The following is a 24023-nucleotide window of genomic DNA, read 5'->3' as shown; positions in this document are numbered from 1 at the left end:
CCATCTTCACCTGGTCTTCCTTTCAGGTTCTCAAGCTCTGGCCATGTGTCTGGCCAAGCCGTGACTACGTCACTCCTGCACGTGCACGCGGGAGTTCCGGGTGCTCGGAAGGAACGGCACAGGTATGCCATTTCTTCAGAGGGCATGGGCTGGCTCTCAAAAAGATCGAATATCTTTATTATAAGTTTACCTGTAGGTAAAAGTATACAAAACTAATTTACCACTACTTTAACTCCCCCCTGTCAAAGTTGCTGTGAATATCTGGATTATCCAGTTTAAGCAATAGACAAAGTAAAATGCCATTGACTAGGGTAGGATAAATAACAATATGCCGTGAAACTTATTTAGAACCTTTTTATGCAATACATGTGTGTATACAAAAAGAAAAATAGTTGTGTGAGGTGAAATACGCCTTATGTTTTAATGTTTTTATCAATGGAATAAACTGGTGAATTTTTAAAAGTATTGAATATGCAGTATATCATTGGGCACCTTTAAAGATCCCAGGTTATAGACATTTTTCATCTATTGGAATTTGAAGGGATATTGGTGTCCTAAGCAATCCAAGCAACACATATGTTTATAATTTACCATTGCATGTGATGTTTGTTACAGCAACACAATAGTGTAAATGGGTAGGCCCTTAGGCTGAAATTACTGCCAAAGGTTAATCTACTAAGTACTAACACTAAGGATGTATAATTATTATTTGAAAGGAAGATTGTTCTTTGAGAAAGGCGGAGAAAAAAAAAAGATTGCTTTTAACATTTTCTGACAACACTCCTAAAAGTCACAACACATACCGTATTTGCCGGCGTATAAGACGACTTTTCAACCCGTGAAAATCTTCTGAAAAGTCGGGGGTCGTCTTATACGCCGGTATACGGCGAGCCGGTGTCAGGGCGCCACTTTTTGGAGGGGCGGTGTCCTCCAACGGACACTAAGTACAGGGGTGGGCAGAGGGGCTGCTGTACCTTACCTGGCTCCGGTCCCGGTCCCACGACGATCCGGTCCAGGAAGCGCGGCTGCTCCTTCTTTCAGTTCGGTCGCGCGGCCGCTCGGCTCCGCCTCCTCACCGGTGATTGGGCGCCAGCGCACACAGGCGACCAATCAACGGCGAGGAGGCGGAGCCGAACGGCCCCGCGAAAATCAAGCGGCCGAACTGAAAGAAGGAGCAGCCGCTCCTCTCCCCCACTGACACTAACGATGGGGCACTATTCCTCCTCCACTGACACCAACGATGGGGCACTATTCCTCCTCCCCACTGACACCAATGATGGGGCACTATTCCTCCCCCACTGACACCAATGATGGGGCACTATTCTCCCCACTGACACCAATGATGGGGCACTATTCTCCCCACTGACACCAATGATGGGGCACTATTCCTCCCCCACTGACACCAATGATGGGGCACTATTCCTCCCCCACTGACACCAATGATGGGGCACTTTTCTCCCCACTGATACCAATGATGGGGCACTATTCTCCCCACTGACACCAATTATGGGGCACTATTCCTCCCCCACTGACACCAACGATGGGGCACTATTCCTCCTCCCCACTGATACCAATGATGGGGCACTATTCCTTCCACTGATACCAATGATGGGGCGCTATTCCTCCCACTGACACCAATGATGGGGCGCAATTCCTCCCACTGACACCAATGATGGGGCACTATTCCTTCCACTAATACCAATGATGGGGCGCTATTCCTCCCACTGACACCAATGATGGGGCGCTATTCCTCCCACTGACACCAATGATGGGGCAAATTCCTGCCACTGATACCAATGATGGGGCGCTATTCCTCCCACTGACACCAATGATGGGGCGCAATTCCTGCCACTGATACTAATGATGGGGCGCTATTCCTCCCACTGACACCAATGATGGGGCGCTATTCCTCCCACTGACACCAATGATGGGGTGCTATTCCTCCCACTGACACTAATGATGGGGCGCTATTCCTCCCACTGACACTAATGATGGGACACTATTCCTCCCACTGACACCAATGTTGGGGCACGATTCTTCCCACTGACACCAATGATGGGGCACTATTCCTCCCACTGACTAATGATGGGGCACTATTCCTCCCACTGACACTAATGATGGGACACTATTCCTCACACACTGACACTACTGATGGGGCACCAGCATTGGTGTCAGTGGGAGGAATAGTGTCCCATCATTGGTATCAGTGGGAGGAATAGTGCCCCATCATTGGTGTCAGTGGATGAAATAGTGCCCCATCATTAGTGTCAGTGGGAGGAGTAGTACCTCATCATTGGTATCAGTGGGAGGAATCATGCCCCATCATTGGTGTCAGTGGGAGGAATAGCACCCCATCATTGGAATACCATACTGAAATAGCATACCATATTGAAATCAAATCTGATGTTTTTTCATTTTTATTTGGTGTGTGTTGGAAGAGGGGTAGTCTTATACGGCGAGTATAGCTCAAACCCTATATTTTAACAGGAAAAGCAGGGGGTCGTCTTATACTCCCAGACGTCTTATACGCCGGCAAATACGGTAATTACAGTTCTTAGTTCTTGAGTTTAACCACTTCCAGTCCGGACACTTTTACCCCCTTCCTGACCAGGCCAATTTTCAGCTTTCAGTGCTATCACATTTTGAATAACAATTGTGCGGTCATGCAACACTGTACCCATATTAATTTTTTAACATTTTTTTTAGACAGATAAAGCTTTATTTTGGTGGTATTTATTCACCACTAGGATTTTTATTTTTTTTGCTATGTAAATTAAAAAGTCCAAAATTTTTGAAAAAAAGGGTTTTTCTTATAAAATTTAGCAAATAAATAGTATTTCATCATAAATCTTGGCCAAAATTTATTCCGTTAAAAAAAAAAAAATCCAAATTAGTTTATAACCAAAATTATAATTTTTAAACATTTTCTTTTACTTTTTTTTATATTATTTTTTTTTTTTTACATACTGTCACCCTAGCAGTACAGTGTCACCATGGTGACACTGTACTACTTGTGGGAGGTGATGAAGATTTTTTTTTTTTACACTGATTGCTTTTACGACCATAAAGGATGTAAAAGCAATCATTTCTCCTTCTCTCCAGCTGTATTCTTGCAGCCATTGAGAACTACTGAGTGAGCTGTGATTGATCACAGCTTGTCACATGGTACAAGGCTGTTGTGAATGGCCTTGTACCATGTGACCTCTGATCATTCACAGATTTCACACGTAGTAAGCAATGATGTCACAAGTGACATCTTGCTTACTACTTTGCATGTGATCACTGATTGGCCAATCAGCGATCACTTGATCGGGACCTCGTACAGAGGTCCCATCCGACGATCGGAGTTCCACTGTGTCCTCCGGAGACAGTGGGCACCAGATTGCAGTGCTGCGCTCTCCTAGGGTAACACCTACTTTATATTTGTTACATGTTCTCATTCACATAGTATAAATATTTTCTAAAAATTGCTGCTTACCATTTTAGGTGCTTTTTTCTGATAACTCCAGAACTGAAAAATCCTATTTAGATCTCTTTGTTATGAGCGGGGCTGGGGAACTGTGTGTACCATAATTAATCTTGTACTATGCTGGCAGATCTCATTATCTTATTATGAGCGCTAATATGAAAAATCAAAGCTGCTAGCAAAAGAGACAGTGATGACAAATCTCACAATAGAATATCCATATAAAGTGCAGCGCTGAACATTAAATAACTGAAGGTAAAATATAACACCAGTGCAAATTGGATAATGTAAATTTCTCAATCAAACATATATACAAAAATAGTTATTTTACAACTAAGTGGTGTGATGAACAAATATAAATCCATCCAAAAAAATATTAAAGTGACAAAAAAAGTAAAGTGGGTAAACAAGCAATGTGTCCGTGGCACTACAAGACACAGCAGTATCGTATTCAGTTCCAAGCAGGTGCTGTGAAATCCAGTGAAACAGTCCATCACCGCTATGCACTCACCAGCAAGCTACTGGTATAGTAGCAATGATATTGATCCCTCAAATGGAGACTCAGAATCTTTGACCATAAGGACTTCTCCTAAGGAAGAAAGTTCACCACAGGAGCCCAGAGATCGATATATAGTGTAGTACTTTATTTAAAATAGATAAAAAACAATCCACGTAGAAGACTGGACAAACGTGTAAACACACATACTAAGATGGCCGCCGCTCCTGGTCACAGAAGCGACAGCGTGACGTAAACAGGTAGGCTCCAACCACGCTGCCGCGTCTGTGACCAGGAGTGGTGGCCATCTTGATGTGTGTTTACAAATGTTTGTCCAGTCTTCCACGTTGATTGTTTTTATCTATTTTAAATAAAGTACTACACTATATATTGATTTCTGGGCTCCTGTGGTGAGTTTTCTTCCTTAGAAGTCCTTTTGGTCAAAGATTCCGAGTCTCCATTTGAGGGATCAATATCATTGCTACTATACCAGTAGCTTTCTGGTGAGTGCATAGCGGTGATGGACTGTTTCACTAGATTTCACAGCACCTGCTTGGAATTGAACACGATACTGCTGTGTCTTGTAGTGCCACGGACACATTGCTTGTTTACCCACTTTACTTTTTTTGTCACTTTAATATTTTTTTGGATTTATTTATATTTGTTCATCACACCACTTAGGTATATATTGATTATTTTTGCATATATGTTTGATTGAGAAATTTACATTATTCAGTTTGCACTGGTGTTATATTTTACCTTCAATTATATAATATTCAGCGCTGCACTTTATATGTAGATTTTAACACTGTCTGTCCTAACAGAGGGTTAGAGATTTAGAAGCTGGGCATCCTGCATTGTGTGTTATTGAGGAGACTCAACCTGACTCTGACATGGTTCAGAAATGCTTGCAGTTAACTTAGAGGCATTCCCCTTAGAAACATCTAAAAAATGTATATATACTGTGTGTATTATTATTATTATTATTATTACACAGTATTTATATAGCGCCAACAGTTTGTTCAGCGCTGTACATTATAATGGGAGACAATACATGAGACAGCAGGGCCCTGCTCCTTGGAGTTTACAATCTAGGAGGGAGGTGGGAGTGGTACAGGAGTTAATAACTGTGGGGGATGGAGTGGTGGGGAGAGCGGAGGAGATCAGCAGTTAGGCGAGGGCGGGGTAGGCTTCTCTGAAGAGATGGGTTTTCAGGGTGCGCCTAAAGGTGAGGAGGGTAGGTGACAGTCTGATGGATTGGGGTAGTGAGTTCCAGAGGATGGGGGAAGCCCTGGAGAAGTCCTGGAGACGGGCATGGGAGGAGGAGACCAGGGAAATGGAGAGTAGGAGGTGTTGTGAGGAGCGGAGAGTGCGTTTTGGGTGGTAGATGAATATCAGGTCGGTGATGTAGTTTGGGGCAGTGTTATGAACAGCTCTGTACATCAATGTTAGTATTTTGAATTTTATGCATTGGGCAATCGGAAGCCAGTGGAGGGATTGGCAGAGGGGGGTGGCGGATACGGAGTGGTTGGTAATATGGATGAGTCTGGCCGCAGAATTCAGGATAGACTGAAGCAGGGATAGCCTGTGTTGGGGTAGGCCGGCGAGGAGGGAGTTACAGTAGTCAAGTCGTGATATGATAAGGGAGTGAATGAGTTGCTTTGTAGTTTCTGGAGTTAGAAACGTGCGTAATTTGGAGATGTTGCGGAGCTGGAGTCTGCATGAATTTGTCAGCGATTGGATCTGGGGCTGGAAAGACAGATTGGAGTCTAGAATGACACCTAGTACTCTGGCTTGTGGGGTGTGGCTGATGGTGGCATTCTTGGTCGTGATGGAGAAGCTGGGGGGGGGGGGGCGCGGGCTGGGGGGAAAACTAGAAGCTAAGTTTTGGCAAGGTTTAATTTGAGGAAGTGGAGTGACATCCAGTCTTGATATGTCGTTCAGAAGGCTAGTGATTCGGGCGGAGACTGAAGGGGTGAGGCGAGAGGTAGAGAGATAGATTTGAGTGTCATCGGCATAGAGATGGTAGTTGAAGCCGTGGGAGTGTATCAGTTGACCAAGGGAGGAGGTGTAGATGGAGAAGAGAAGGGGCCCGAGGACAGAACCTTGGGGGACCCCAACAGAGAGGGGGAGTGAGGGGGAGGTGGCAGCGTTACAGGTAACACTGAAGGAGCGTTGTGATAGATAGGAAGAGAGCCAGTAGAGAGCGGAGTCTCTGAGGCCAAAAGAGTATAGTCTTTTGAGGAGGAGGGGGTGGTCGACTGTGTCCAAAGCTGCAGTCAGGTCGAGGAGTAGTAGCACTGAGTAGTGGCCATTGGCTTTGGTGGTTAGCAGGTCATTGGTGAGTTTGAGTAGGGCGGTTTCGGTGGAGTGTAGGGGACGGAAGCCAGATTGTAGGGGATCAAGGAAGTTGTTGTCGTGAGGTATGTATATATATATATATAATCTTTTAAGGTATTCTGTTTGAATAGGAACACATAAACATATACTGTAGTACGGTTCTGAAATGTGGCTGCAAAAGTAGAAATACATTTTAAGCAGTATTTAAAATGTTGTTCTATGTTATGGTGATATGAGAAATAAATAAAAATATATATATTTATTTAGTTATATTATATAGACACAAGATTTCTTTCTTTTTTTTACTACAGTGGGCGGTATTAACTTGTGGCCACTGCTTCTGTAATGAGTGTGTGGCAATCATGGTAGAACAGTACAGTGTCGGTGCTCGTAAAAGTGCAATCAAATGTGCGATCTGTCGGCAGACCACCTCACATAAAGAGATTTCCTATGTTTTCACAAGTGAAGCTGCAGATGAAGAACAGGATGTTCCTGTAAAGGTAAATTATTTTCTCTTGACAATTCGTTTAAGCAGTAACACGGAGGAAGCAATTTACTAAGATATTTTCTATCCCCACCGCACAAATCATATTTATCTCTCCGGTATATTGTCAATTTTTTTTTTCATTATGCAAACAGAAATGAGCAATTTAAAGATTGACTGATTAAAATGTAAAGTAATTTTTATTTAATGTCAGTCTGTTAACAAGTTCACGTCTGTTCTCATCTGAAGCGTGGTTTTTAATTTCTGAAGGCCTTCAAATATTGCCTGATTTAATTTGCCAGAACAAATTATATCTGTCATATGTTTGTCAGTCCTTGAGTGATTGAACATTAATATTTCACTTTACTGAATTTATTTTTTGAACAGATAACACAAATGTTCCATATTTATCAGTGTGAGCTAAAAAAAGGATTGACTGTGTTGCCCACAGATACCAGTCTAGCTGTTAGTTTATTTGTTTACACATGTAGGAGGAGAAAGATATGCTGCAGGTAAAAGTTTACTTGGAGAACATACTGTGTATAACTCAACAAAGTTTGGATTAGTAGCAGGATGTCTAATGCATCTTATAATTAAAGTGATTGTTAAAACTCCCGGCCCTAAGAAATATTGATATGGAGTTTTGTCTGTCTTTTTATAATGCCAGTGTAAAGGAGAATTTTTAGAAATTATTAGCAGGTAGTTGTATAACAGAAAAGACAAATGATCTGTTCTGCCAAAATTTCTTTTAATTGTATACTACAAAACACATGCATAGTATTCAAAGACCCTGGGTTATAGGCTCCTACTTTCAGGTGAATGGACACTGGCAAAGATGTTGAGGGCATGCCTCCTAGGGCATCTCCCCTATAGTCCTACCTCACTGTTTGAATCCTCAGTTTCTTGAGTTATGGACCTTTTCTTCTTTGCTGAGATATCTATTAACTTTATTATTTTATCTTGTGATCCTTCAATCAGTTCCTGACCATCATCTAGATTGGTGCAACCTTGGTAAAGCCTTGGGAACTGTACCTGGACCCCATGGCCTGCGATTTTGCTTTGAGCACTGGATCCTGTATGGGCACTCACCTTGGCACTCAGTGCAATGTTTTGTAGTTACCCGCAGGGTGCTGTATAGGGCCAGGGTCCATTTCTTTGGAACCCATACTCTGCCTACCATGATGGTCGAGGGCCTTATCTCTATTGTACTTGACCCCTTTCTGTCTCATCATACTCCTCCTGATAAAAAGAGGTTTGCAAAGTCTAAAGACAATTGTCCTGTTTGAAATTGAACAAAAAAATACAATTTATAAAGATTTGTGCAATCCAGGAAAGATTTTCCCTCCCCCCAAAAATCATCACAAAACTCTATGCTATGGAAACTGGGTTTACTATGAAATAGATGGTTCCAGTAGTGGATCCAACCATCTTATACTTGAATAAGTATCTCACTATTTCACCAAAAGGTATCCTTACCTTTAAGGATCCTGTACATGGGAAATTTGAACCTCTCTTTAGGAGCTCTCTTTAGGCTGGCAGGTCCAGCTCTGCAGCCATAAATCGCTGCTTCATCTGTCTCTCAGACCGCAGCTACTTGGACCTGGAGCACATGCAACCAACGCAGTCCTGTTTTTCAGAATCCTGCCTTAACCCCTTCACGCCTAGGGTAAAACAAATCTTAATTCGTAAGGAGAATTTTACAACTTTGACCTGTGTTAGTAAAACCGTACGTACCATCACTACTTTGTACATCCAGGTGAATTATAATTTGTTTTTTTCAGGACAAATTGGGCTTTCATTTGGTGGTAAATGGTAATAGATATGTCCTGATTTTTTTTCTTATTATCATAGGAAAACGGGCCCAAAATAGTAAAAAAAATATATTTGTTTTTAATTTAGCTTTGTGTTTCCTGTCACTACCATAACCTTTCACCAAAGAACAACCCGAAATAAATTCTTCGGCTCTTGACAATCGCAGCAATACCACATATGTGTATGTTGTTTGCTGTTTGTACCTCTAGTACAGCTCAGAAACAATAGTGCACATTTTGGGTTTTTTTGACTGACTGACATCAACTGACACTGATACCAATTTAAAAAAAAATTTAAAAATCCTGACCTTTGACCCTGACCCTGACTTTTGAAACTGACCATGACCCAAACACTAACCCTGGCACTGAACTAGATCAAACCTGGATCTAGGTATTTTTCTTTATTTTTTATTTTATTTTTTTATATTTATTTATTTACACACAGTTATTTTTTCTCCCTGTAAGGAGAGAGAGAGATACAATGTATCTCTCTCCTCCGTTCAGAGAGAAAAAAAACAAGAAGCGGGCTTCACAGTGACTGATCACTGTGATAACCAATCAGGCTATCACAGTGATCATGTGACCCAGCTTCGGGCGTTCCGGGTCCTGATCGTTAGAACGGGATCCGGGGCTCTCAGTGACGCCATGAGGCGCACTCCCAGCACAAAGACAGGTATGCAAAAAGCGGCCCCACGGAAAAAAGCCCAGTTTTGTGCGGCCACAAATTTGTGTGATGCCGGCACCAAGGGGTTACCCACCACTACTACTTCATTATGTAGATGCTTTACAGCCAGTCATCACACATTTTTAGGATAGCATTAATTTCCATCCACATGCATACAATTTTATAGATAAAGCCTGGTTGGTAAAGGCAGCACACAAACGATTCCTCATAAGATTTCCCTTTAAAGGAGTCCATCTATTTGGTGACACTCTGGTCAGTCTCATAAAAGGATGTCACTGAAAAAACATTCCGACACAGAGGATGCTCTTAAAAGTTTATTCTTGAAAAGCCTCTACCCCCTCGAAGCACATAGCACTTAGTTTTTCCACTTGAGTTGCAAAACATAAATCTAGATTCAGCCCTTCTATTAGACACAATTCCAGAAGTCTAAGACTTAACAAGTTTTTTGCAAAGCCTTCCTCGTTCTGAAGGCCTATCCTCACTCTTAGGAGTGAAGGGTGCTCTCTGTGGGATTGGCTTGCCAGACCTAGTTTTCCAGCAAGGGCACAGAGGGTTATGATGTAAAGTTGCACCTGTACCTGCTCGTTTTTCACCTCTTCTGCTCTGCCAAGACATTCAGAATTGCAAAACACCATACTTCAATTCTAAGGATTAGTTTCTGCTTCCAAAACCCTTTCATATAGATTCAGAATACCTAAGCCTTAGGGTGTGTGGGTTTATTGCTACATAATTTATCCCTATGCAGATCAAGTCCAGTGGGCCATTAACATGTACCTGGCACTGGAGGCCAGTAGAGAGAGGGTTTCCCTTGCGGATAAGTTCCAGACTCCCCGGAAGATGGAACAGAAGGAGTCAGGCCCAAAGTAGTACAGGTCGCTTTCAGGAGCGCTTGTAGAGATGATCTGACTGAGGATACTTGTCAGAGGTACACCCAGGAGCACAGCTGATTCACTGGAATGTTGTCTGCAGACAGGTGGTGCCTGTGAGAAATAGCAGGCCTTCAGAGTAGCAGAGGACAGAAGAGTAGCCGGTTAAGAGCCAGGGTCAGATGCCAGGTGGGGATTAGAGCAGATGTAGTCAGATGGATAGCCAGGGTCATACACAGGAGAGTAAGTGAGAATATCCATTAGTCAAGCTGGGGTCATACAGAGGAGAGCAAAGAGTATTCGTTAGCCAAGCTGGGGTCATACATAGGAAAGCAAGTGAGAATCCATTAGCCAAGCCGAGGTCAGGTCAGGAGACAGGCAGAAAAGACAAGTGCGGGAACAAGCTGAGTTGATAACAGGAGATCACAATAGCAAGGAAACACAGGACAAAGATACTGGGGAGCCAGAGATCAACCAGCAATTGGAGAGTGTGATTGGCTTCCTTATAAAGGCTGTCTGACGCCAGAGTGGACTGGTGGCGCTCATAACTGTGCGCCAGTGCGCATGTTTGTTCCGGCTCTCATCCGTGCACCAGAGAGCCAATGCGCATAGATGTCTTCCAGTGTGCATTTTTGCGGCCATGCAAAATACTGACAGGAATGCCAGGTCTCCTAGTACCTCTGCTGTGGACAGAGCTCTGACAGTTACCTGAGTCCTGTAATCTTCTTAACTTGATTTGAAAAATAAGAGGTCTCAAGTCTCTTACATTATTATTATTTTACAGGATTTAAATAGCGCCAACAGTTTGCACAGCACTTTACAATATAAAGATAGATAGCATTGTTACAATACATTTCAGTACAGAAGGAATAGGATGGCCCTGCTCATAGAGTTTACAATCTAAAGGAAGGGGGAGGTGGTACAAAAGGTGATAGCTGCAGGGGATAATCTGATGGAGGTGGCTCAAGTACAGTTCTTAGGTGGAGGTGGGGTAGGGTTCCCTGAATAAATGAATTTTCAAAGATCGCCTAAAGGCAGACAGGGTGGGGGCTGACCAGACATACTGGGGTAGGAAGTTCCTGAGGATGGGAGAGGCTCTGTAGAAGTCCTGGAGGCGAGCGTGGGAGGAAGTGACGGGGGAGCGAGAGAGAAAGATGTCTTCGGAGGAGCCGACCAGGTGATTTGGATGATATCTGCAGATGAGGTTGGTGATGTAGCTAGGGGCAGTGTTGTGGATAGCTTTGTATGTTGTGGTCAGTATTTTTAGTTTTATATGTTGGATTAGTGGAAGCCAATTAAGGGATTGGCAGAGAATGGCAGCAGTCGCTGATCGGTTGATAAGGTGTATTAGTCTAGCAGCAGCATTCATAATAGACTGAAGGGGGGATAACCTGTGTAACTGTAGACCAGTGAGGAGGGAGTTGCGGTAATCAAGGTGGGATATAACCAAGGTATGGATAAGTTGTTTTGAGGTATCATTGGTCAGAAATGGGAAGATTTTGGAAATGTTCCAGAGGTTGAGGTGGCAGTATTTAGCCAGTGATTTGATGTGGGGCCCGAAGGAGAGGTCAGAGTCTAGGATTACACCTAGCATGAGGGGAAGGACTAATGGTTGTGCTGTTGATCTTTTTGGTAAAGTCATGGGTGGGAGATTGGGGAGGAGGACATATTACAAGCTCGGTTTGGAAATATTGAGTTTAAGGGAGTGATGTGACATCCATGCTCATACATCAGTAGTACTATTCAGATAGAAAAGACCTTTGTTAGGTAACTATCTCCCAAGGTCTCAATTCCATCCCCAGCCTTGTCTGGGATACTTGGGTTTATCCTTTCTCAAAAAAGACAGATCTCTTTTAGTAGACTTAGTTCCTCTTCACACACGCAATTTTCTGTTTACACATAAGATAATATGGTGTCCTTTTATGAAACTGAAATCAGCGGCGATCCTGAAGATCGTTTCTGATCTCAGATCATTAGTGGTTTAGGAAACAGAGATGATCAGCGGAGAACATGTTCTCCACTGATCATCTCTGCGCACAGAGAATCTGTCCGTGAAACAGAAATGGCCAGTGTATGAAGGAGCGAGGTCAGCCCTTCACTGGCAATCTGTGTGAAAATTCTCCCTCCAGATTTTCTAGCCCAGAGGTGGAGAATCGGGAAGAGAAGAATGAACCCCAGGAGAACTGAGAAGGAAGGAGGAAGATTATTGACTTCCTTCGTCTTCAATCGGAGACCCAAAGACAGTGGAAGGTAGGTAGGTGTGTGTATTGAGCGATCTCCTCTGAGGGATCCGAAAACGAAGCTTTGTAAACTGTGTTTGACTAATCTCTTACTGTAACAGCGAGATTACAGTAACAGCAGACGTTTTCTAGAGTTCAAAGCATTTGTAGATCGCTTCACTCCTCATTAGGAGAAGTGATCCACACCGCTTCATAAACAGGCATTCAGAGGAGAACTGTCTCCTCTGAGAATGCCAGAGAACTGAGCAGCGGTTATTTACCACTGCGTGATAAAAGGACACCTATGTTTGGCCTCAGCCCAGGCTATTTCTTGATCATTACTTTAGATTACAAAAGATCCTTTCCTATTCCACTTTGGACTTTCAATCGACTTATAGAGGTTCTCATTACCCTTGTAAATAAAGCCTTTCTTTTTTCACAAGGTCTCCATCTGCCCTTACCTTACATCTCTACAGGGATTTCTTTTGATTCATTTTTCATTACTGAAATTGAATTTTTCCAACTCCTTAATTAGCTTCTTTCTTTACCTTTTGAAAGGTAAACCAAGCATCGTAGCTTTCATAGTGCCACATCCAAAACATAGAGAAAAACAAATTGTCAAGTTGTCTTGTATGGTAAATGGTGGACTCTAAGGGCACAACATGAGACAAACCAAATACTTAAAAATGATACACTTTATTATACAAATTTTAAAAACATAATATAAAAAGTTAACAGAAAAAAATGGGGTATATCCTCAACAATATTCATTACTGTAGATAGTACAGAAAACATCCATATAATCAAGATGCTCTTATTCATTTCTTACGGTCAATGCATTTCGCTTGTGTTGTAGGTTCTTCAGGACGGTATGACATAGAGTGACTGGTAGTATCATTAAACAAACAAATAAAAATGAGACTTATGCATATCTTTCATAAATTAGTTATATCAGTATATAGGGACTGTATAGCTTACATATGTAAGGATGTGTTGACCGTGAGAACTGAGTAAGAGCATCATGATTATATGGATGTGTTCTGTACTATCTACATTTTGATAGCTATAGTTGCATTTGATGATTGTGCTTTCTTATTTTTATTAGATTTTTTGGCATATTTCAGTAAACTATGGATTTTTCTTTGTGTCCCCAAAAGGGAAGCCATTCCACCAAAGTTGAAGCAGTAGTCAGAACTCTTATGAAAATACAGTCCATGGACCCTGGAGCCAAATCATTGGTGTTCTCTACAGTAAGATCATATAGGAGAAAATGAACAATAGTTAATGTAAATTGTTGTAAAACTGTAAATGCATAATTAACAAAGGCAGTGGTTGCCTTAAGGTCAGACGTTTATCTCAGTTTGATTTAAGTCCTTAATATAAAAGGAGTGCACTGAACACAGAAGTGGGCATACCTTTTTTTTTTTATTAACTTACATAGGTTGTTTAAATTTCACATGTTGATAGAGTAACTCTTCCTCTATAGTAATCTCGTCCTCTTCTTCACTGCAGGTAAGTAATGGATTGCAAGCAGAAGCAAAGTGTCCTCATTGAGTACTTGAAGAAGCAGGGGTGTGTGCAGTCTGTTTGACATTTACAGAAGGAAATGTTTACAGAGCCACTATTGACAAGAGCAGCGTGTTGTCATTAGTGACTTTTGTAAATGGTGTCATCTCTGTAAACATTCTGTAGCCTTCTGTGGATGTCTGACAGCCCACATCTCTCCCTCGTCAAGAACTCAATGACAGCATGTTGCTTCCGCTTGGAATTCATTATTTACCTGCAATGAAAAGAAGAAGAAGAAAAGGAGTTACTATAGAGGAAGAGTTACTCTACCAACATGTGAAATTTAAACAACCTTTATAAGTTAATAGAAAAAAAGTTATGTACACTTTTGCATTACTTTTGCTACAGCCCTCATATAAATATCTCCCTCTCATTCTCTCTTTTATGTATATACTGTGTATATATAAATAACAAATACACACACACACACACACACATATATACATATATATATATATATATATATATATATATATATATATATATATACACAGTGGGGATCGAAATAAAGATTAATGTGCATCTGACCTTGCCCCAACAATCAGCACCATGGGTTCTTCTAAGCAGTTGTCTAGAAAACTGAAACTGAAAATAGTTGACGCTCACAAAGCTGGAGAAGGCTATAAGAAGATAGCAAAGCATTTTCAGATGTCAATATCCTCTGTTCGGAATGTAATTAAGAAATGGCAGTCATCAGGAACAGTGGAAGTTAAAGCAAGATCTGGAAGACCAAGAAAAATATCAGACAGAACAGCTCACAGGATTGTGAGAAAAAACAATTCAAAACCCACGTTTGACTGCACGATCCCTCCAGAAAGATCTGGCAGACACTGGAGTTGTGGTACACTATTCCACTATAAAGAGATACTTGTACAAATATGGTCTTCATGGAAGAGTCATCAGAAGAAAACCTCTTCTACGTCCTCACCACAAAAATCATCGTTTGAACTTTGCAAATGAACATATAGACAAGCCTGATGCATTTTGGAAACAAGTTCTGTGGACCGATGAGGTTAAAATTTAACTTTTTGGCCGGAATTAGCACAGGTACGTTTGGAGAAGAAGGGGCACAGAATTTAATGAAAAGAACCTCTGTCCAACTGTTAAGCATGGGGTTGAATCAATCATGCTTTGGGGTTGTGTTGCAGCCAGTGGCACAGGGAACATCTCACGAGTAGAAGGAAAAATGGATTCAATAAAATTTCAGCAAATTTTGGATGGTAACTTGATGCCATCTGTGAAAAAGCTGAAGTTAAAGAGAGGATGACTTCTACAAATGGATAATGATCCTAAACACACCTCGAAATCCATGGGGGATTACATCAAGAGGCGTAAACTGAAGGTTTTGCCATGGCCTTCACAATCTCCTGACCTCAACCTAATTGAAAATCTATGGATAGACCTTAAAAGAGCAGTGCGTGACAGACAGCCCAGAAATCTCAAAGAACTGGAAGACTTTTGTAAGGAAGAATGGGCAAAGATACCTCAAACAAGATTTGAAAGACTCTTGGCTGGCTACAAAAAGCGTTTACAAGCTGTGATACTTGCCAAAGGGGGCAGTACAAGATATTAACTCTGCAGGGTGCCCAAACTTTTGCAGACGCCATTTTTTTGTTTTCTGTTATTTTGAAAGTGTAAATGATGGAAATAAAATCTAACTTTTGTTGACATATTATAAGAATGTCTAATCTGTAATTTGATGCCTTTTGGAGATTTTTCCATCTTTCCTTGGCTTCTTTATGCACATTAATACAAATTTTTAGCTGGGGTGCCCAAACTTTCGATTCCCCACTGTATATATATATATAAACTGTTTTGCCAAAAGTGTTGGGGCACCCCTCCAAATCATTGGGTTCAAGCGTTCCAATCACCTCCATGGCCACAGGTGTATAAAATCAAGCACCTAGGCATGCAGACTGCTTCTAAAAACATTTGTTAAAGAATGGGTCACTCTCAGGAGCTCAGTGAATTCAAGTGTGGTACTGTGATAGGTTGCCACCTGTGCAATAAGTCCATCTGTGAAATTTCCTTACTACTAAATCCACAGTCAAATGTTAGTGGTATTATAGCAAATTGGAAGCAACTGGGAAAAACAGCAACTCAGCCATGAAGTGGTAGGCCACGTAAAATGACATAGCGGGGTCAGCGCATGCTGAAGCGCACAGTGCGCCAAAGTCACCAACTGTCTGCAGAGTCAATAGCTAAAGACCTCCGAACTTTGCGTGACCTTCAAATTAGCACAACAGTGCGTAGTGAACTTCATGGCATAGGTCTCCCTGGCTGAACAGCTGCATCGAAGCCTTACATCACCAAGTACAATGCAAAGCGTCAGATTCAATGGTGTAAAGCACACCGTCACTGGACTCTAGAGCAGTGGAGATGTGTTCTCTGGAGTGACCAATCATGCTTCTCTGTCAGGCAATTCGATAAACGTGTTTGGGTTTGGCAGTTGCCAGGAGCACGGTACTTGCCTGACTGCATTTTGCCAAGTGTAAAGTCTGGTGGAGGGGGGATTATGGTGTGGGATTGTTTTTCAAGGGTTGGACTTGGCCCCTTAGTTCCAGTGAAGGGAACTCTTATGGTGTCAGCATAGCAAGGCATTTTGGACAATTTCATGCTTCCAACTTTGTGGGAATAGTTTAGGGATGGCCCTTCCTGTTCCAACATGACTGCACCAGTGCACAAAGCAAGGTCCATAAAGACATGGACGAGCAAGTTTGGGGTGGAGGAACTTGACTGGCCTGAATAGAGTCCTAACCTCAACCTGATAGAACACCTTTGGGATGAATTAGAGCAGACTGCGAGCTAGGCCTTCTTGTTCGACATCAGTGCCTGACCTCACAAATGCGCTTCTGGAAGAATAGTCAAACATTCACATAGACACACTCCTAAACGTTGTGGACAGCCTTCCCAGAAGAGTTGAAGCTGTTATAGCTGCAAAGGGTGGGCCAACTCAATATTGAACCCTACAGAGTAAGACTGGGATACCGTTAAAAGTACATTTGCATGTGAAGGCAGGCGTCCCAATACTTTTGGCAATATAGTGTATTTATTTATTTATTTATTTTTACTAGGCTCTATAGACTGTATTGAGTAAACTGAAAAATTCAGTCTTATCAATTGTTTTTTTCTTGTTGGTTATAACATCTGTATTTTGCTTGGCTAAAATAAGTCAATTTTAGTTCATCTTCGAAGCAAAGCCAGGACACCCTCCTATGCAAAAACATACTTCCACCAGGCTTTGGCCTTTTTGCTATACAGTCCTCTTTATATGATAATGTGATAAATGGCCTCACTGACCTAAAGCAGGAACAGGAGAGGGTGGGCCAAAGCACTGACTTCTTAGCAGAAAATTATATTTGAATAATAGTTCTCTGGAAGATAACAGCATGTTGTAACATCCTATATTTTTTTTCGCTTGGGCTGACTAGAGGTACATTTTAAGATGATAGTATTTGGGGTAAAAACAGCACAAATTGATGAATAGCTTAATGCAGGGCTTAAAATTTCGAGTCTAGACCTACTAACCAGGCACAAACCTTACTCTCCACTAGTTGCCCCACCCAACCTTGCCCAGGTCCGCCTCCAACCCCACCCATGGCCCACCCCCCAGCCCCGCCCCTTAAAGCTTATGAAATTAAATTTTTTTAAGAATAGAGAGTCTAATAGAAAGCTGGTTTACATAATCAAGTCTCATAGTGGAGGCCAGACGGAGCCTAGAACCTAGAAAGCTGGTTTACATAATCAAGTCTCAAAGTGGAGGCGAGACTGAGCCTAGAACCTATTTTATGAAACCTATGTAAACGTGTAATGTGTATTCACAGCATCTCTGTTATTATATTAGAAAGTCACATAACACATTTTCTGCCATTAAAATATTAAAAAAGGACACAACGTGTTAATAACTGGATGTAAGGTCTATCCATAGACATAGGACAATTGTCACCGAATCCTGGCAGACTGCCAGAGGCATCCCCTGGTGACCATTTGTTGCATATACTATGTGTATGTTCATGTCACTGATGTGTAAATATATGACACTATGTCTGGTGAAGACAACTCGGTATTCTAAAAAGCTTGCACTAAAGTATATTAAGTTAGCTAGCAAAAAGGTGTTGCTTACATTTTCACATCCTTTCTACTATCTATGGCTAACGTGGCATATTAGTATTACCGTATTGAGTACAGACACCAAGAGAAAGCACTATGCAAGTTTTCAGGTACTACTAAAAGCTATGCAACATGTACAATAGGGTGTTTAATAAATGATTAAACTTTATAAAAACTGTAGGAGTAGAGGATGGACCTCTAACCGTACACAAAGAATGTACGTATAACCATACATAAACTGAACAAAATTTCCACAGACCATACCCAAAAATACTTCAAGGTCCCCCAAGGAGGTGGAGAGCGGGCCTCTCCTTGTGTCCCCCGCGGCGGTGGAGAGCAGACCTCTCCTCGATTCCCCCGTGACGGTGGAGAGGGTGTCTCCTCTCAGCGGAGGAGAGCAAACCTCTCCTGCACCTGTCCCCTCAGCGGCACTGCCAGTGTAATGGTGGTGCCGAAGAAGTCGGAAACCGGAAGTTGGAAACCGGAACCCGGCTTCACAATGAGGCTTGGAGCGCAGGTGCAGCCGCTCCATCCATCATCTGTGCTCGCCGCTCTCCACACAGGAATTTCTCCTCGCATTTGGCGAGCGGGCGAGCGGCTTTTTCAAGTCCTGGCTTAATGAGACTATGGGGAAATCATTATGTGAATAAAACATTTTGAGCAGCAGTACATCTAACCAAATGACAGGGTGTTTGTTGAAATAACCTGCTAGCCAAAACTATAAAACTATGTCTGTTAAATTTAGTTTTATTTACATATAGAAATAATTATATGATGCACATGTGCTGAAATATGTTTGTTCCCTGAATTTATTTGATACAATGCAATAATATCTCAGACATCTAGAGAATTCTGCCTCTAGGTTCCTGTGTCATTACTAATTTTTTTTTTTTTTCACATTATTTTAATGTGCATTTCATTAAGGTTTTTATTTTTCAGTGGCAGGATGTGTTGGATATCATTGCAAAAGCTCTGCAGGACAATGACTTGGTGTACTCCCAGATTAATGGCATTCAGAAATTTCAGGTACAAAATTATTAACAAGGTGCAGTACATCAAGCTTTCAAGGTTGCCGCAAAATGTTTAAAGTCAGATTATACCATTGACTACCTAAATCTGGCCATGGATGCCAAAACTAGTCAAACATTCTAAATCAGTCTGTTCCCCCAGATCTCTCGGCCACCAGTGGTCTGATGTAATCTGAGATCACACATAGATATTATGGTTATTCCTCCTATCCCTCTTGTATTGAACTGTATTGTTGCTGTATTGTCTCCCGTTATATTGTAAAGCGCTGAGCAAACTGTTGGCGCTATATAAATCTTGTATAATAATAATATTATAATAATAATATTAATAATAATAATAATATTCAGTCCCGCAAAAATCAACAGGCTTAGTTGACAGTAAGGTAGTGTCTACAGATAACATAAGCGTTTGGAAAAATTATATTTTAATTAATTAAAGCAGCCAGTCATTTATTTTAAGCGTTCTCAAATGCTTTAGGAATTTATTAACTGAAACCCCATTGGGGTTACCAGCCTCCACCTGTCTGATTTTCAGTTATAATACAGATTGTTCATGTTGGTCTTTTTTAACAGCAAGACTGTATAATAAATCTTCATTTTTAGCAATATGATGTAGAATATGGATGTTTTATTTTACAGGAAAACCTTTCAGCATTTAAATATGATCCTAAGATCAACATTTTGCTTCTTCCACTGCACACTGGATCTAATGGCCTTAATATCATTGAAGCTACTCATGTGTTACTAGTGGAGCCCATTCTGAACCCAGCACATGAGCTACAAGCTATAGGTCGTGTCCATCGCATTGGGCAGAAAAAGTAAGTTTTATCTTTCTTTATAGTTAAAACACTAAAGCAAATGCGTGCCATCAAAGTTAAAGTAACAATTCTAGTTAATAGACTACATTATATTTTTATAAGCTAGTAACTTGTCTTATATCTTTATATTCTTGTTTCTAGCAGCACCCAGAGCTACCCTGAAATCTCTCTATTTCTATATAATAAAGATTAGATACCCCCTACTAAAACACATCACACAATACTATGGTGATCCTCTGCAAATTATCAGCAGTCTTAGAAATTGTCATTTACTAATGCGTATATGTATATTTGGCTTGCCAGACCTCTGCTGTTGCTAGAGGGACAGAAACTGGATAAAACGTTACCTTCTGAGAGTTTAAGGTGTCAACTTTTTCTTAAATTGAAAAGTCAATTTGATAAGCATAAGGTTCACATTAAGAACATTTACTGTATATAATAGTTTAAAGAAATTTTAATCTTACATTCATTGACGGACACAGCTTCTTAATTTTTATCCATAACCAAGCAGGGTTTTATAGCCCCACCTACAGGAGTAGGGCAATAGGCAGAAAAAAAGACTCAGCACCTCCTATGAGCAGTTTTCTCTGGGTATAAAACCCCCTCTCTGCTGCAGGCCTCCAGTCTTTTCTGCCTAGTGTCTCAGGAATATGGATTTAAATATTTTCTTGGATTTGTAGTCTCGCAGCTTTTCTTTTTTCTCTTTTATTTTTCATGGAATTTTTTTTCCCTACTAAGGCCTTCTATCAACAGTCAGGCTGAGTGATGGGCTAAATAATATCGATCCAGTGGTCACCCCATTCTGACCAACGAGCTCACACAGACCGCTAGCTCCTTGTTTGGTCGGCTGTGACAATGCTGCATGGACTGTGGTGGCCAGCAAATTAAACATCTCGCAGGGACACATATGCCCTGATGCCTATAGTCTGTGTCAGTGTTACCCCTGGCTGGCAGCCCACCCATTTCGGTGGAGAGGAGGATCTGTCACGAGAGCCTCACCACAGTAAATAGTGCTCTTTCCCCGAATGCGGTGTGGGACGTGGGTGCTCCCTGGGGTGGTCGGTCCTGCGGGGTCCCCTCTCAGGTGCCCAGGCTCAGGGGGCACCTGTCATGCTACCATGCGGCTTGGATGGCCAGCAGCCATGTTGTCATAGGTCCTTGGTGCCATTTTCTTGTAGCCCATGGCAGGGACCTCCCTTATGCACCTTGTTCTTGTGGTGGCAGTGCTCAGAACGCTCTCTGTGTAGGACAGATGACGGTGACACGTGGCTAACCTTGGCAGCTCCTGGTGGTGGTGAGTCCTCCCTGCAGATCCCTCTCTGTCCCCTCTCCCTGCTAGCCTATCCTGGGGTGGTTCTTCTGGACTTTTACCCTTGCTGGGATCCCCTTTTTGCAGCTGCCTATCTGGTGGGGCTGGTTACATAGAATCTCAAGAGCATGTTGGCCCTTTGAGGCCCCCCCTGGAGGTTCTGGGTCCATCTGTTCCCTCGCTTTCCTGGAGTCATTCATATCCCATGTGGAGGTGGTGGTTGGCCTGCAAGGTGAGCAAGAAGCACCCCCTGCCATCGCCCTCTTCCTCAGACAATTCTGAGACTGGATCTTGCCAGCGGGCTCCGCTTTTTCCCGTAGATCGTGATGACAATTCCCCGGATGAGGAGAATTGGTCCCCTGCCTCTATAGCTGCACAGGAAAATGCATTGGTAGCTTCACTTATTGATTCTGTGTGTGAAATGCTAAAATTTAAAGTTGCTTCAGAGATGTCTGATGTTGTGCATTTCCCCTTTGGTACACACAAGCTGGCACGGGCTGCTAACGTTTTTCCTTACACTGCATATTTCGACAAACTTATTTTTAAGGATTGGATTTGGCCAAAGCGTCTGTTTGTATTCCCCAAATGTTCTTCTTTCCCAGGCTTAATAAGGCCATATTGATATCAGTGGAGGAATCCCCCACTTTTAAGGATCCTGCGGCCCGAAGGGCGGAGGCGATGGCCCATTCTATGTTCACTGTCGATGGATCGACGCTTAGGCTGGTGTTGGGTGCAGCCTTGGTATCTCAGACACTGATTGAATGGGCCAACCCTGTGTGACAATCCTTAACTTCAAGTCAGTTGACCAAGCATATGTGGAACTGGCAGTCCAGTTGGTCCAGGGATTTAGGTACATTTGTGATGCCTCCCTTAATGCAGCTAAACTTCTCTCTAAACTGTCCAACTCAGCCATGGTGCTTCGGAGGGTCCTTTAGCTGAAGTGTTGGTCGGCAGACCAGACCTCCAAGAAGGCTGTGGTGGACCTGTCCTTTCAGGGCGATCATCTTTTTGGCGCTAAACTGGGTGACATTATTAAGAACTTTACTGGTGGCAAAAGTACCCTCCTCCCTCAGGCCAAAAAGGGGAAGGAACCTTGTCTGAAGCCTGGGCCAGCATTCGCGGCACATAAGTGCATTTTTTGTTCCCTCAGCTTCACAGCCAAGGGTTCCAGACCCTTCAAGGCTCCTGCACGCGGCACCAAGTGCCCCTGTCCCTAGAAGCACTCTAACCCACAGATAAGTCCTCCTCAGCATGAAGGTTTGCCCCCACCCACTTCCCGGGTGGGGGGGGTGTCTTCACAGGTTTCCAGGCTCGTGGACCTCCCTCATTCATGACAAGTGGGTCTGTTAAACCATTCTATCAAGCTACAAGATAGAGATTTGGTCCATTCCTCTGGAAAGATTTTTTTCCCCCCAATCTGCAGCTTTCGCCAGGGTGCCTACAGGCCCTGTATGGGGCTGTGTAGTACCTGCTTCTCCATGGAGTGATCGTCCCCTACTTGACAGCTTTTACTCCAATCTTTTCACAGTTCCCAAGGGGGTGACAAGGTGAATTTGCTCGATCCTAGATCTCAAGGCCCTGAATGCATTTGTGCAGGTTCACAAGGTCAAGATGGGATCCATTCGCTCAGTAGTAGCCTCCCTCCGCTAAGGAGATTTTCTGGCCACCTTAGACATCTAGGACGCTTACCTGCACATTCTCATTTGTGAGGGGCATCAGCGCTTCCTACGTCTTGCCATCAGGGACGCGCATTACCAGTTTGTGGCACTGCCCTTTGGTCTGGCTTCTGCACCCCAGATGTTTACCAAGGTTTTTGCCCCGGCCCTGGCCTTACTGAGACAATGGGGGATTGCTGTGATTGGCTACCTGGACAATTTGTTTCTGCGTACGGAGACGCGCTCATCCCTATTAGACAGTGTGGTAATTACCATATGAATAATAAGAAGTATATGCGAGTGCACATGGGAATAAATAGCCGCTAAGCACTCAAGGTAACCAAAAAACCTCAAACGGACGACATAAAATAATGTGCAGCGCTAAAATAAATAGGTACATAAAAACATCAAAATGATCAAATGAATTAAAAGTTGTTCACAAAGTGACTATCAGTGCACGTAGGAATCCTGCGTTCATCTATAATTCGGTGCTAGTGCAATCAGGTATGGGAGAAATGCGCACTCACCGGAACGCATAATAAAATGCGCATTAGTATATTAAATCCTGATGTCATCAAGGTCATCCAAATCTGAGCAGGAATGGGGTTGAATCCCTCACAGGATGGATTTTTGGATGTTTATTCTACCTGGATATCTGATGTTCTTACCTGGATGTTTTATCTATCTAAATAAACCAGTAATACTGCACTATGGGTACTCTTCTACTTTAACTCCCATGGGGAGTATTCATTTGCAGACAACCCAGCATCCAGTTTCCAGAGAGGGAGCCCCCTGTACATCTGGTGAGCTGCACCCATCCATCCCTTAAAGGGATCTCTGGCACCCTTCCAATTTACATCAGAGGACCCAGGACCCATAATCATCCTGTGAGGGATTCAACCCCATTCCTGCCCAGATTTGGATGACCTTGATGACATCAGGATTTATTACACTAATGCACATTTTATTATGCGTTCTGGTGAGTGCACGTATTTTATCTTGGAGATTACCATATGTTCTCTACAGGACTCTGGGTGGATCCTGAACCTCAGGAAGTCTGTCACGATATAAGGTCAGGTTCAGAGACCAGTTGCTACAGCAGTTGTAAGGTTTACCTGAAACCAGCAGGATTGGTACACCAGCGGCCCACCCTGGGAATGACGCAGGCTC

The 24023-nt window shown here is 42.5% G+C and overlaps 1 protein-coding gene across 1 annotated transcript in view; it reads left to right on the top strand.

The window, feature by feature from the left end:
* Window positions 1–24023, top strand: part of SHPRH (SNF2 histone linker PHD RING helicase) — a 146739-nt gene that overhangs the window by 117825 nt on the left and 4891 nt on the right. Inside the window, exons 25-28 of the mRNA XM_089694274.1 lie at window positions 6614–6802; window positions 13525–13617; window positions 18983–19069; window positions 19711–19889. Of these exons, the coding sequence (XP_089550400.1) occupies window positions 6614–6802; window positions 13525–13617; window positions 18983–19069; window positions 19711–19889 (548 nt within the window). The remainder of the gene's footprint in view (window positions 1–6613; window positions 6803–13524; window positions 13618–18982; window positions 19070–19710; window positions 19890–24023) is intronic.

The sequence above is a fragment of the Staurois parvus genome, unplaced genomic scaffold, assembly GCF_062004578.1.
Source record: "Staurois parvus isolate SC_StPar_1 unplaced genomic scaffold, SC_StPar_1.0 ptg000657l, whole genome shotgun sequence".
NCBI classification, from domain to species: domain Eukaryota; kingdom Metazoa; phylum Chordata; class Amphibia; order Anura; family Ranidae; genus Staurois; species Staurois parvus.
The sequence above is the reverse complement of the archived record's forward strand: the minus strand, read 5'-3'. Positions and strand labels throughout refer to the sequence as shown.